This window comes from Camellia sinensis, chromosome 15 (assembly GCF_055761805.1).
Source record: "Camellia sinensis isolate YWXY chromosome 15, ASM5576180v1, whole genome shotgun sequence".
NCBI lineage: Eukaryota > Viridiplantae > Streptophyta > Magnoliopsida > Ericales > Theaceae > Camellia > Camellia sinensis.
Window position 1 is genome coordinate 131,089,688 of NC_138975.1, and position 16,177 is coordinate 131,105,864.

General features: G+C 34.0%; 1 protein-coding gene across 2 annotated transcripts; it reads left to right on the plus strand.

Annotated features, from left to right (window-relative positions):
* Window positions 1-1,868: 1,868 nt before the first annotated feature.
* On the plus strand, window positions 1,869-15,745 carry LOC114309207 (uncharacterized). Of its 2 annotated transcripts, XM_028254905.2 has the most exons (15): window positions 1,869-2,531; window positions 5,593-5,683; window positions 5,813-5,897; window positions 7,233-7,317; window positions 8,415-8,484; window positions 9,466-9,535; window positions 9,944-9,979; window positions 10,977-11,022; window positions 11,136-11,382; window positions 11,492-11,697; window positions 11,829-11,903; window positions 14,038-14,107; window positions 14,321-14,401; window positions 15,157-15,236; window positions 15,365-15,745. In XM_028254905.2, exons 1-15 carry the CDS (start codon window positions 2,197-2,199, stop codon window positions 15,441-15,443), a joined length of 1,656 nt encoding a protein of 551 aa, XP_028110706.2. In that variant the 5' UTR covers window positions 1,869-2,196; the 3' UTR covers window positions 15,444-15,745. The 2 variants fall into 2 exon arrangements, with proteins under 2 accessions (XP_028110706.2, XP_028110707.2); XM_028254906.2 differs by lacking the exon at window positions 9,944-9,979.
* Window positions 15,746-16,177: the final 432 nt, after the last annotated feature.

Sequence of the window (16,177 nt, forward strand, 5' to 3'; positions counted from 1 at the left end):
CATTTTTTTTTCATAAAAGTCAAAAAAATATTTTTTTTAAAAGATGGTTAAAACCAGACTTTTTATTTTTTTTTTTGAAAAAATGTATAAAAAACGTGAGAGGTGATGTGACCTAAAATGGATTAAAAATTGACTTTTAGCTTTTACCTCTTCCCAAAAGAGCCTAAAAATAACCAAAAAGTCAACTCACATCTCAAACGAAGCCTAAATGGATTATTAGAAATTAACTTGGATAAATTAGTATATAAGTATTACAAAAATAAGAGTGTGCTATATGCACCAATTAGTGTACTAACTAGTGTGCTAATACTAATTATGACATTATTATTGACCATACTCATTATATAAATTACAAATACAAAAAACATCTTAAATTATGCCACACCATCAATTGGTACATTCTAGTGTACTATTTGGTGCACATAACATTAGTCAAAAAATAAAGCTATACACACCAATTGATATACTAATTAGTGTACTAACAGATGATGTGATATAATTTTAGAGGTTTTAGATCTTTATATTTTGTATAATAGATACGGTCCATAATTTTAAAATTATAATACCATAATATATATTGATACACTAATTAACATATCAATTAGTATATATAAATTTTTTAAAAAAATCTTCCTAAAAAAGTTTCATTATTATGTAAAATATACAAAAATAGGGATAATTTAAGAAAGGGTAATTTGATCTCTAACCATATACTATTTATAATCTTTTTCAATTTTGTAGAATAGGAAAATTAAGGCTAAGTTTGACAACTCTAAAAAAAATAAAAAAGTCAAAAAATTATTCAAAAAATTAAAAAATTATCACTATTTAAAAAAAAAATTAAAAAATTAATTTTCCAACCCAAGTACAACTCAGCGAGTGTGGTAAGCAATCACTGCTCCCGTGCAGTGTGGCCGAACAAATCTGATTAGATTGGGTGCAATTGAACACACTGTTGTTCGGCTCGTGGGGACTTATCACGGGTCCCGTTTTGATAATCTGAACCGATAAATGTGTAGAACTCGTTGAGTATTATATGTCTGTAAAAAATCATGTTGATCGGATATCGATAACTACATGATCATACCAGTTTTGTATAAAAAATGGATGATATTATAATTAACGATTGACAAAAACAAATCTGATCAAATAACTATCAATATCCGATCAACGTGATTTTTAATCAATATATAGTACTCGACGAGTTATACACATTGAACGGTTCAGATTATCAAAATGGAACCCGTGATGGCCCCCACGAGCCGAACAATTCAGTGCAATGCCCAAACATTGGCCAATAATTTCTTACTATCAATTCAATTGCACAGCTTGTACGGTTGCCAACCCACATTTCTAATCTTCTTCTACACACTTCTTTATACAATTTTTTAATACATATTTTTTTATAAAAAGTCAAAAAATTAATCTAAAAATATATATATTTTTTCTTAAATTTTAAATTTAAAAAAATAAAAAATACATTTATTTAAGACACCTCAAACAACCCGCTATCCGTCGAGACACTTTGGGTATGTTTGGTTTGTGTTTGAGAGATGTGTTTTAGAGATAAAAAGTACGAAAAGTTGTTTGGTTTGGTTTTTTTCAAAAGATGTTTTGGAAAATTATTTTGAGAGAGAGTTTTGGAAAAAGTGATTGATTTGATGTGTGTGAGAAAGAGATTTGTTTGGAAAACTTGTTTAGTTTACAAGTTTTGAGAAATTTTTTTAAAAAAATTTATTTAGTTTGATTACGTTTAAAAACTTATTTGTAGAAAAAATTTCTCAAAATTTTTTCGGATATACAAACCAAACGAACCCTTTGTTAACAACTCTTGTAGTATTAAAAACAAAAATCATCCAAAGTAGCGTGAAGTGTAATCTACGTTAGAGAGAGAAAACGAAAGCGACCATGAGAGAGATGGTGATGGGCGAGAATTTGATTGTATATATCCGAGAAAGGAAAGTGAAAATAAAGAAAAGAAAGTGAAAGAGAAAGATAGAAAGAGAGTAATTGATTATTTTGAGAGTAAATTATTATTGATTATTTGATTATTATTGATTATTTTGAGAGTAATTGATTATTATTTTGTGAGTAATTGATTATTTTATTGATTATTTTGAGAGTAATTGATTGAGAGTAATTGATTAAGTAATTGATTATTTTGTTTTTTACATCTTTAATGGCGCCTCTGAATGAATGAAACCAAAACCAAAACCAAAACCACCCTCTCTCTCTCTCTCTCCTCTCGTTCTCTCTCTAGCTTCGTCTTCTTCTTCTTCCTCCTACTCTAAATTCTCTCTCCTCAATTCAACCCATCAATCCAAAGATCGAGTCTCACAGTTAACAAATACACAGATTTCTTTGAAGTTGTGTTTTCAAAAAACCCTTTTACGTTTTATGCTTGGGAGGAAAGCAATGAACTGGCGAAGAGTCGCGAAGTCTGTGCAAGCCCTCGCTGCCCACACCTTCCTCTTCTGTTTCACAATCTTGCTCGTTCTCAAGCTCGATCACACCGTCGACTACTCTTGGTGGTCTGTATCAGCTCTTCCAAACTCTATTTTTATTAAATTTTAATGGGTTTATATGCTTCGAGCTCAATTGGGTTTTTCATAGATTGGTGACTGAATGAATTTTTAGTTCACTCTCAAGTTTTGAAATTTTTTGGGTTTCATTTGAATTATCTATGAGATAATTGAATTGGGTTGAGAAAATACCTGTGTTTTATTACATCTTCATGGGTTTACATGATTCGAGCTCGATTGGGTTTTTCATATATTGTTGACTGAATGAATTTTTAGTTCACTCAAGTTTTGAAATTTTTTGGGTTTCATTTGAATTATCTATAAGATTGTTGAATTGGGTTGAGAAAATACCTGTGTGCGTAGGTGTTGAATTAGTTTCCCTTTCCCTTTACCACATATTCATGGAAGAAGATTAATGGAAGGGTGAATAAAGTGTAAGAGAAATGGAAGTGTCAAATATAAAGGATAAGGTGTAATGTTGTTTCACAATACTTGAGGTTTATACTTCTTTTATTTTTTTATATATTATATAATTGTCATTGGTAGGGCTTTTAACCCTTTCCTATAGCAAAGGGTTAATTGGATTTTCACAAATTGTTGACTGAGGGAATTCCTAGTTTAGTCGTCTGAAACAAATCTGAAAATTTATGGGTTTCATTTGAATTTTTATGGGATAATTGAATTGGGGTGAAAAATTACAAGTTTAGAGTAGGATTGCTTAAGAGAAATGGAAGTGTCAAATTTAAAGGGTAAGGTGTAATGCTGTTTCATAATATTTAAGGTTATGCATACTTGTTTGTTGTCAGCGGAGAACATTGGAAGGTTCCTATTTTGTACCTTTTTAGTATATAATTGTCCTTGGTTCAGCTTTTAACCGTTTTCTATAGGCTGCCTCTTGGCTTTGCAACTGCTCATCGCTTGGTACAAAGTTGTGTCTATGGATTTCGGTCTTAACCATGCGCTTTTGGTGTTTGTGAGAACCATTGCAATAAGGAAAATGTAGTGATTGACATGGTTCTCACTAGCTTCTTTGAAGTTTCTTGAATACACTTTAAATTTTTATAATTATTAGAGTCAAGGGGGCTGGTCCAGCGGTAAGCAAGGATATCCCTGCAGGGTTTAGTCCATAACAATCAGCGTCAAATTTTCCTTGGGGTTAGGGGGTGAATATGCCAAACTGGTAAGGAAGATTACCAATTAAAATTGAGTTTTCAACATTTCTTATTATAATGATATTCAATAAACTCACAGGAATCTACACACAGATACAGATATATATAAAAGAGAGTCAACTATTTTTCATCATGGAAAACCTTGAAGACAACTCTCTTCAAGTGAAAAACCATGGAGCTTGGGATATAAACAAACTTTAATTATGCTCCTATAGAGCTTTGGATCAACAACATTCTTGCCCTTAGTATCATTGCTAAGCTCGACACTTATGGGCTTAGGAGTTTGAGCAGCTTTAGCATCTTAAAACCAAACTTCTTCACAAGCTCCTTTGCATATGCGGATTGAGACAAGAATACCGGTTCCTTCAGTTGTCTAACCTAGTCCCAATAAGTAATTTAGCTTACCTTACCAATTATGTGCATTTTAAACTCATGTTTCATTTGTCCTTCAAAATAATAAGCAAGCTAGTTAGGTGTGGAACCAAAACTATGTCCTTCACATAAATTTGGGCAATGTCAATGTCTCCCCAACTCTACAATTGAACAATGCTCTGTCAGTCTATCTTAGACAAAGCATGTATGTGAAAAATAGTTTCGTTAATCTCTCATACCAAGCTCTTTGTGCTTGCTTGAGACCATAGAACATCTCTTTTAACATTTACACTCCATTTGGATGGGTTGATTTGGTGAGAATTGATAAGAAATGATGAGAAGGAGAACTCTATCATGTTTGGTTTATAAATTAGGTGAGAAATGGGAGAAATGATGAGAAAGAGAACTCTCTTATTTTGCTCATTTCATTTCTCACCAAAAGTGGTGAAATTTGGTGAGAAACAAGCTCATTGGTTATAAAATATTTATAATACTCTTAAAATACCAATGAAGAAAAAAAAAAAAACTCAATCATATCCCTCTCTCACATGCTTTGCTTTCATAAGTTACATAATAGTGAGAATACACGATCATTTTTTTTAATTTTTTTCTCAATCATTTGTTTTCTTTTCTCACCCCACTATCCAAATGGAGTGTTAGATATGAACAAGACAGTGATGGTCTTCAGATCCTTCAATTTGCTTCACATATACCTCCTCATAAAGAATGCCATATAGAAAAGAACTTTTCACATCCATTTGATACAACGTGGAATTCTAAATGACAAACAACAACAAATAACAACCTAAGATCTCATCAAAATCAATACCGAACCTCCACCCTTATGAGATTCCATTTGTAATTGCCTGTTGTTATAAATTGTTTGATGCGCCAAATATGGGCTTACCATGCCAATCTCTAACAATAAAACCTGACTTCTTCACCCTTGTTTTAGACACACCCATTTATTGATTTGTTGATCACCATTTTAGGTAAATGTACAAGCTGTTAGAGAGAATGGTAACTTTATTATGTATGTTCTCAACACTTGCCCTCATGTGTGACTATATTCTTCTCCATAAAAGTGCACCAAACACGTGTACCTCCATATGAACCTTCTCAAACATTAGTGTAATTTTATGTTGTGACTAATGATTAATTCTTGTTGAGCAACATGCAAAGAGGTGAACCTTCTTTTATATGTGTATATATTTATGTTGAGGTTTGTTCACTTAGTCATTCATTGGATAGGCTCACCGAACTTTCAATTTACTAATTAGGATGCTGTGAACTCTTTAACCCCTAGCAATATCGTGAATGTGGCAACATTGATGAATTTGAGTGTAAATTTTGTTGGAAGATTTTCCTTGTGTGCTTGAACATATAATTGTTCTAGTGTCACAATGTGGGTTGGATGCTTGAGACACTGACAACATTGGAGCTGAAACGTTTTTATTATGGTTCGAATATAACTGTCTTCCATTTGTAGTTCCTGAATTATCATAAATGTTGACATTGGTTTGCAGGTTCATTTTCTTCCCACTTTGGCTTTTTCATTCAGTTGTTGCACGAGGAAGGTTCTCTTTGCCTGCACCATCTGTTCCCCATGGTCGTCATGTAATTTTTCATGCTTCATAATATCTTTTCCCGAGATACATTTTATAGTAAACAATAACATATTTAGTGATGCCAGAATTTACAGCTTATATTGAATGTGCATCATAAAGATTCCAATTTTTTTCACAGTGGGCACCATGTCATGCTATAGTTGCGACACCATTGCTTATCGCATTCGAACTGCTCATCTGTGTATATCTTCAGAGCATCGATGGTAGGAAATCAACACCTTGTCACAGTTATTAATTTTGTTGTTTGTATGTGTGTGCTAGTTCTTTTGTTTGTCACTATCACTCTATAGCATGAGTGCACCTGGGTGCCTAACCCCAACTGGTTGGTCTGGATTTCAACTTCTTTTCTAACTTTTTCATAATAAAAGATAGGGTAAATTATATTTACCTCCCTCTAGTTTTTGGAAAAAAGGAACAAGCCCATTAGTTTGACAAAATTGCACCAACCTCCCCTCTTGTAATGGTGATCTAAATGGAGATGACAGAGACATTAAAATTAGTTTCTTATCCTTGGATATTTTTTTGCATTTAAGATTGCATTAATTTGAAATGACAAATTCATCATACAACAAACCACCATCATTTTCCCCTTCCACCACTGTGAGCCATCACCACCCTCCCTGTCTATTCTCTCCTCCATCACCACCTTCACCTCCATTGCCTCCATAGCAACCTCCATTTCAATTCCCTCCACTGCAACCCCCACTCCCACTGCGTTGATAAAAATAAATAAATTATGGAGGTGCGGGTACTAGTGGTGATTTTGGTGCTACCAGTGGCTTGAGAGAGGGGTGCAAGCTCAGTGATACTGTTGCCACTTCACTCTAAGGCATGGGATCACCAATGGATGTAGGGTTAGGGGTGCCACAGCCATAGGTGTTTGGTGCCCTTTAGTGGTTGTGGGCAATGGTGGTTGGGGAAGGAAGATGTGGTGGTTTTGGTGGGTTGGCTCTGTTGGTGATAGGGGAGGGGGTATAAATTGGTGGTAGTAGTTGGTGGTGGTCCATTTTGGAGATGATGGGAAGGTGTGTTTGGTTTTAGGTACATAGTACATATTATCATATATGGAATATGGTTGTTTGATTGCAGGTGATGTTTGGACACGACAATAATGAAGAGTAAAATATGCATTTTTGTGTAAAAATGAATAGGCATTATGTAAATTTACATCTCAAGTGGAGCACAGTGTAGTTATGCTAAATTTGTAGGGCCCATTGTATTAGTTTATGCGTGGGAACTTCCTGTAATAAATTTGAAGCATAATTGTATTTGTTTTATATACTCCACAGTAGTACAAAAAAATTTAGCCACTAGCTAGTTAGTTGTCCTTTTTTCTTTTCTTTTTTTCTTTTTTTATTTATTTATTTATTTATTTTTTTAAAGGTTTTTTGCCCATTTATGATAAAAGTGTCATTTCCTCCTATAAGAAATCTGTTTCTAATGTGTAGTAGTAATTGGTCAAGTTTGTAGACCTTTTTAATGTGTTCTTTTTTCTTTTTTCTTTTTCTTTTTCTTTTTCTTTTTCTTTTTGTGTACAGTCAACGGTTTTGCTGCTGTAAACTTGAAGTTTGTCTTCCTTCCTTTGCTGGCATTTGAAATAATCATCCTAATTGACAATTTCAGGTATTTTCTCCTGCATGAATTCGTAATCACTGTTCTTGTTACATTTTAGTTTCGAATCATGTGTTTTAATGTCATATTGATCTTGATATCTTCTGCATGCCTTCTTTTGCTTTAACTACTGTCTTCCAAGTCATTATAAGTTGAACATGCTACATATTTTGTTTTTAGGAAATCATCTCACATGTGTACTCTTTGTGTGTGTAAATTTTCTTGGAACCATATAAACTGCTGAAATTTTGATGCATGAAATTAGATCTCTGTAACATTACCATATCAGTTAACTCAGTTACTCAAGGACTGAGAGGCAGACACCCATTTACTTGCCCCAATTTGGTTTGGACGTTGAAAGGAACAATTTTTTTTTATGACTTGATTTATAGTCAGGAGCATGCCTGACAAACTGCAACATTGTTACCTCCCTCCCTCTCTCCCTTGAAGGGCAAAAAATCAATGGCTAGTGTCATTTAACGTGTTCCGAGGAACAAAATTTTGTTTGTTTTTTGTTGAAAACAGTTGAAACATTTCCACTTCCTAGGAAACCAAAATGAAACAATAGTGGAATGTCAAAATTCCAATGTTTTCACCGAAACATACCAAAATACTTCAAAACATTACAAAACACACTGAAATGATGAGAGTTAATGTTACTTTTGTTGCCAATAAAAAAAGTCTCTTTTGTTTGGTTGCAAGATTCTTGTTTATTTTATTTCTTTATCAAGGGCTATCATGTGATGATAAGATGATCATCATATTCTTTTGAATCCTATTTTACTATTTTTCAGCTCTTTCTGACATGGTAATAATATTTTTACTTGTACTATAGGTGCTGCCATCACTACCACTATCACTACCACTACACTATTACTTTTGATTAATTAATAATAAAATTTAATTAATTAATAACCAATAAATTAACTATTGTCCCCTTATATTTACTACAGTGATGAGACTAGATCCTCTATTAGTATTATGTCTACTTGTAGTGTAAAATTTGCCTTTTACCACATTCACTTCCTACCCCCCTCCACCACATGATTTCTCATACTTGATGAAATCATGTTGCTGCAGTCTTGTAACTTGTATGTTTCCTTCTACAGAATGTGTAAGGCTTTATTGCCGGGAGATGATGAAAGTACAAGTGATGAAGCGATATGGGAAACGCTTCCTGTAAGTTTAGCTGCATTAGTTGATTTAATGAACTATTCATGGGATGCCATAGTCTAGCTTTATGTAGATTACTATTAAATTGTAATAAATGCATCAATTTTTGCCAAAAATTGTCAAGCTGGTTTGACTATAAATGTAAAACATCAAACGACAAGCTCTATGTGTAACAGTCTATCAGGAAGTCCACTTTTAGTAACCAGAAGAAGGTAACACATAACTTCTAAAGAAAATCCTCTTAGAATTTGATTTTAGTTTTTTCTCATACCAAAAATAATAATAATAATAATAATAATAATAACAAAAAGAAGAAGAAGAAAAAGAAAAGGAGAGTGCATCATTCCTATAGAAAGAATTGTTAGATGCCATACCCACAGCATCCAGGTGGTTTATTGGCATCTGGTGTGAAGATTTTGTGTTTTTTGTTCTATTAGGAATGACTGTCATGTTGGAGTTTGCAGGCATATGAAGGCCCCAACCTGGCCCTCTAAGTTTTTGGTTGTCAGCTGACTTGGTGTTGCTGTAATTTCTTTTGCTTTTATTCAGTTGTCTTAATGAAGCTTTTGATCTTTTGAGTAATCCTGTTACTAGCCAAACATAAAGTTTGGTGGTATTGAGGGAAAATTTATTGTTGTAATTATAGCCTCTACATCATTGAAGAAAGTGTTTCTTTCTTGGAGGCTTGACTCTGTTGGTGATAGTTCTGAAACACCTTGGGCTTCAAAGTTTTGAGTCTTTGAAAATTAAGATTGATTCTTCTTAAGTGTATGCTCTAGTCCTCATGCATCACTCAGGCAAATATCAACCATGTAGATCTTTTTTGCCACTAAGAATTAGGATATTGATTATTGTTATAATTTTCTACAATAGATATCATGTGCACAAAGTATTTCAGTGTAACATGCTGTTTCAGTTTTGAGGTAGATAGATATGCTAAATATTTATGAAGATGAGTGTTACTGAATGACAACTTAATGTTTTCAGCACTTCTGGGTGGCTATCTCCATGGTTTTCTTCACCGCTGCTACATTGTTCACGCTCCTTAAGCTGTCCGGTAATTCTTCATATTCTTTCATACTCTTCCTCTACTTTACAATGGAATGCGCAACCATTAATAGTGCTTTTTCTTGACCTCATTTCCGTCTTTTACTAATTCACTGTAATGAGGTTTTTATTTTTCAGTTTTTAGATGCCTTGAAAGAAATTCATATTTTCCTTGATTTGGCTTTCAAATGTTTTCTTGCTAACAAAAACTTTTGGTTAGTTAAATGGATAGGAAAATTAACTTGGAATCTTGGTTGCTGATATGGCAAACTTTATATGTAGTGATGATTTTGTCGAAATGTGGAATTTGTTACCTGGAGTCTGGATAGGTAGAGCTCACAAGTGCAAGTTGTACTTATTTAATTGGAGCCATGTGTCTTCTTAAAAGGTTCTGAAGGATTGATAGTTTTTTTGACAGGAAAAAGCAACAAATGCACACAAGATGGTGATTGTGGTTAGAAACTTTTCTTGGTACATATCTGTACATGTACATATATATGGTGGATGGAAGGGGTTGGGAAACGAAAGAATATGATTTAATTAGGATGGTGAATGTTGAGAAGTTCGTAAGAAACTTGGTGTAAAGGTGTCAGAGATCTTCATCTTCAGAAAAATTGCCTTTCAAAATATGCTATGGGTCTGAGCTTGACATTCTTGAAGTAAAGTTGGCATGGTGGCTTGCTTCATTTGAAGCTGCGTCCTAACCTTTTTAATGTATCATCTTAAACAGACGTGACTATAAATTATGATTTTTTAAACTCTTTCCATCCTTCAGTCATGGGATTTGTCTCATGTTTGGACATGGGACATGGGTCCAGGGCAAAATTTTGGAAGGATTATTAATGCAGTTGTCACCCCTTTGTTGGCAGTTTCTTGACCTTTTGGCATGGTGTCCAACTGCACGACAGTGAATAAGTACTTTTCTGTATCAATGGGAAACTTGGCAATATCTTTCACTGGAACTGCCAGGATAGAGTGATGAATTTGTTTGGGACATTGGATGGTCTCCATCAGCCCGTTGTTTCTTCGGTTGCTTTTAGGTCTTCTTCTGCAAATGATTTATTGGCATGCTTCATAGTTTTGTTTTTTCTGGACAATTTGTAACGACGAGACTCTATTTTAAAGGATGAAAAATTTGTTCGACATGCAGGAGGGCCTTTGCCTCATATTTTATTACTCTTTGTTTAATGCACAGTATAGTGCAGGCTTTTAGGGATACTGCTATATTTGTTCATACAGTTTTCGGATAATATGCACCCCCATTTGGAAACGGTGGCCTCCCTAACTGCAGTATCGCATTTACAAATTTTACCCAATCACAGCATGCTATAATCTGCTTGCACAATTTAATTATGCCATTTATGTTTGCATATATGCTTCGTAATAATGATAAGTTACTATCCCAATTTACTTATTGTCTGGTTTCGATCTTCTTTTATATGACATTGCAGGTGATGTGAATGCTCTAGGATGGTGGGATTTATTTGTTAATTTTGGGTACTGCTACACATGTTTTTACTACCATTTTTACCTTCATATTTGGGTTTTATTTATGTTGTGTGCATGACAAGTGATGATTATTAGGCTTTTGTCCCCCCACCCTTTCACAGCATTGCAGAGTGTTTTGCGTTTCTTGTCTGTACAAAGTGGTCTAATCCAGTGATACATAGAAATTCTCGTACTCAGGAAGCCAGCTCATCTTCTTCAACTATAAGATACCTTGACTGGAACAGTGGTTTAGTAATTGCATCAGAGGATCAGTCCCAGGATAGAATGTGTGGTCTGCAGGATATTGGAGGGCATATTATGAAAGTTCCGATAATTGGTTTCCAAGTCCTCCTTTGTATGCGCTTGGAGGTATGAGTTGTGACTCATTTTTGTGTTTATTATGTTTTTTGGATGGTTGAAAATTTTTAACCCATTGGAATGTCTTATGAACAAATCTGTCAGTGCTCTAATATTTCAGGGGACACCTGCTGCAGCTAGAGATATCCCACTTCCAGTTATTTTCTCTCCTCTTTTTCTATTGCAAGGTGTTGGCGTCCTGTTTGCCATGTCTAGATTGGTGGAAAAAATCATTCTTTTACTACGTAGTGGAGCTGCCATGGGACAATATTTTGCGTTTTCTTCAATAGTACATGAGTGCTTTGGGTACTTGCACCGCGGCTCTAGGTAATGCTCAACACATTTCATCACAAAGAAAATGTAGAGTAGGCAGGTTGTTCACTTACTAAGTCATATCTATGAAAAGTACTACTGGTATTAAGTAATTCTCACTGCTCTTTGACTATCTGTACAAACAGGTTTCTTGGTTGGTGGTCAATTGATGAAGGGAGCCGAGAAGAACAGGCTCGACTTTTTCAAGCTGGGGCCTCTGGGTAAGTATTTTATATAAAATTTACTGGAAATGCACAGATTGCACGTCTTTCATATGTCCATTTGTGATCTTATATGATTGTGGCTGGCTGGTCATTTTTAGGCCAAGTTTGGCATGTGGCCAAAAAGTCAAAAAACTACGCAAAAAGTTAAAAAGTTATCACTATTCACCAAAAGTAAAAAAGTACGGCTGCACAACTCTCAATCCTAATTTTTTCCTATACACTAATTTATACAATTTTTTAATATACATTTTTCCATAAAAAGTCAAAAAGTTAACCCAAACAACCATATTTTATTCCTCAACTTTTTAGTCCAAAAAGTCAAAAAGTGCACTTATTTAGGACATCCCAAACAACCCCTTAGTTGAGGAAAAATGAAAAGAATTTTAAAAAACAAAAAACAAAAAAACAACATTTTGAAGTGAATTTGTAAGTGAATGGCCAAGGAATCTAAAAGTGTTTTAATTATTTGCTTAAAATATGAAGAGATTGTGAAACCATACATGCTTATTGAAAGTTGAAACTTGAAAATTAATGAAAGGGGTTAATTTAACTCAACAAAACCCTAGCCAGCTATTTGGAGCCAGGTATTTGAATGTTTGAAAGGAAAACAAGCTATAAAAGGCAGAGAGATAAGAACTAGTGAAGGTTTGGCAGCATATATGAGGATCTATTTAAGTTGTTAACACCTCTTATGAACATAATCTGTCCGCCAAATGAAATTGTGACCAATTTTGTCTAATGGCAGTTGTGCTGCCACATGGAGAATATGAGTTGCGTATGGACTGCATGGTCATATATGCTAATCACATATCCCAGTTTGTGTGGTCTAATTGTGTTAATTTGCAATTGCACGAGTCTTTGTTTAGGTGGAGCTTACATATGCTAATCAAGCATACAAAAACCAAAGAAAAAACCCTTCCCAGCCCCAGGTTACATGCTGGAGCTGATAGTGATATTGATTCATGCTTCTCATGCATTATAGCATAGGTTCTATGCTACAATGTAAGGGCACACATTATTTGATCTGAGCCTACTGTTGGGAAACTCAAGCCTGTGGTTTACCTGCAACTAGTCCTGTTCAACCTTCACCCATGTTGGTTTGGTTAGAGACTTAGACCTTGCCCTGAATTGAGTTTGTTCATCAGCAGTATACGTATGTTTTCCTGATGGAGATTAGCTATTATGAAGTTATCCAAATATTCTAGTTTCTTTGCCATATCTTGCTGTCCTCGTATACTTTTCCAACTTAAAAATATCCATATTTTTTCACTCAAGTCTCCTTTAGGTTTTTGGTTCCTTTTTGAAATATTTAGATGGGTTCTTTAAGGATCTGTCAGTTATGGGGATTCAGATGGGAGTGATTATGTAGTTTAATAGGCTTCCTTGACTCTTTAAGTCTTGTGGGGGGGAGGTCTCTCCCTCTCTCTCTCAAAAGAAAATTATATTAGAGAACTTGTCAAGAGAGCACCACCTTCATACAACCAAACAAAAGACGTAGAAAACAAGAATAAAAGCGTAAAAAAAATAAACTCCAAACCCAAAAAGATCTGCTTCAAATTTCTGGTATGCTTCAATATATGCCCACTTCACTGGAAATGTCTCTCTCATTCTCTTTTCGATCTTGGTTAAATGAAGGGCTTTCTCAGCTTCTGACATTGATTTCCTTTTGTTTCCACTGACCTTTCAAACAACAAGAAGAAATTTGTTGTTTAGATCCAACATCAATTATTGTTGTTGTTGTTGTTGTTGTTGTTCTTCTTCTTCTTCTTCTTCTTCTTCTTCTTCTTTAGTTTATTAGTTCTATATATGTTCATTCAACATTAGCACGTACTCATCGAAGTATCTGCGAACTGTCCCATTTATGGTGATATATTTTTGAGTACTTCGTCCGTATTACTTCAGTAAAGACAGTGATGTACGTAACTGCACTAACCTTTGAAAGTACCAGATGATTTATGACGTAAGTACAGATGTGATTGATTTAAACTGTAAATATGTAACTTGTCAAATCTTGAAAATGAGTTGTCATTGTCACTATCTGCTGCATTACGTGTTTAGGGCATAATAGAATGCTAGATATGGTTGCATATGTGGTTTGGTTTGCTAATATATTTGTTTCCTATATATACAGTTATAACACTTTTTGTGGCTATCCTCCTGAAATAGTGAAGAAAATGCCTAAGAAGGATCTTGCGGAGGAGGTGATCATATATCTCATAGTATCCCTTTCCATTTTACCTGTTTTAAGTCATTATTTTCTTGGTTTTCATTATAATTTTTTTTTTTTTTTTTTTTTTTTTTTGGGGTCTCCGAAATGATTAAGTCTTTGTGTTCATTACAATTATTGTATCACACAGTGCTCGAGGTTGATTGTATTTCTTTCCTGTTTTGCACTTGATTCTCTTGCATGTCAGGTTTGGAGACTTCAAGCAGCTCTTGGTGAACAAACAGAAATCACAAAATTTAGCCAGCAGGAGTATGAAAGGCTTCAAAATGTAATATTCTTAAGTTTATGGCTTTAGTTTTTTTTTCCCATTCAATATAAACCTGTTATAGGACTTTATACTAAGTTTATACTAATCAGATTACATGCTTTACTGTTCCACATTATTTTTTATTACACCTTGTGCTTATTAGATGTTTGAATACAGTTTTTCAACCATTAAGTTCACAAGAAATTTACATATTTTGATGTGCATGGTATCAAACTGAGTTAGTCATTAAACAGTTGCACTTACATGAATCCCTTACATGAATCCCTTAAGGCCATGTTTGTTTGGGTGGATATGAGCTTGGGATTAGACTAATTGTCCAATAAAATTATGAATCCGATATTTGGTTAAACAACTGAAGTACGGACTAACAATCCATCCGGATATGGTATCTCACATATGATGGACTACTCAATCCTACAGAGGGGGAAGGGATATAAATTGGAGGATTAAGCCAAAATCTGGACTATTAGTCCCTCCTTATAATCCTAGCTCAATCCAAACATAGGATAGGATACATAATCCAAAAGGATTCGTAGTCCTAGAACTATTAGTTATGGAAATACTAATTCAACCTAATCTAGTGCGCCCCAAACAAACATGGCCTAAATTCTTTGTATTGATTTGATGTGTAAGATTTGTGATTGCATATCAATTTATTTGAATCGTAACACGCCAAAGTTTCTTTCTAATCTTAAGTAAACTTTTGTTATAAAGTTGATTCCACATTGACACAAATTATCTTGTGGACTTGTCAGGAAAAAGTTTTATGCCGGGTTTGCTTTGAGGGAGAGATCAGTGTAGTCCTGCTTCCATGCAGGCATCGCATCCTTTGTGGGTATGTTCGTCTACCTCTAGCCTAATACATTTTTTTTTTATTTACATTCTTCGTTATTGTTTTCATTTTTTTTTCTTTGCCTACATCATTTTACGATGAATTATGGGTTCTCATCTAATTTGGTGCAGTACCTGCTGTGAGAAGTGCAAGAAATGCCCAATTTGCCGTGTCTATATTGAGGAACGCTTACCTGTATATGATGTATAGCACTAACTTACCTGCTTGACCTTTTTGTATAAATATATTGGAACACAGACAATTTCAAAAATTATTACAGAGAAATGTTCTTGTTGAAAATATTTAGCAACAGTGAGGAACATTTTTGAGATTGAACTACTAACCGAAGCTAGAATTAGGAAATTTAGACAATGCTGATTTTATGATCAAAAAAATCATCAGATAACTTCTTTTTTTTTTCTTTGTAAATTTCTGACTTTTTGTCTGGGTTAGAATGCTGTGATTCTGACTTTGTAAATCTTTCGTATTCCAAAATTTGTGACATTATACCATGTGTTTGTTGTGTATATATAATTTGACATCTGTGTTGAAACTACATATGATTCAAAAGAGTGGTAATAAATCTAGGTTTGGAGAAAGTGTATACATAATTGCACTTACCGGATAAACGGCCTCTTGGGATTAGTTATCCTGAGAAAGTTTGAACCAAATGCATAATTAATTTGTTTTGGATTATTCAATTTAATCTTGATCCCGTATCTGCTAATGAAATTTGTTTGGTCACATATCAGGAAATTTTAAAAAGATTGTATATTTTGAATGAAAGTACATGTAATAGAGAATATATAATCTTTTTAAATTATCTTAACATGCCACCTAAAGACGTGTTAACAAAAGTCATAATGAGATTTTGTTAAATTGACTTAGGACACATTAAGATAAAAATTACACAATCTGTATGAAAATACACTAATAAAAAAGTT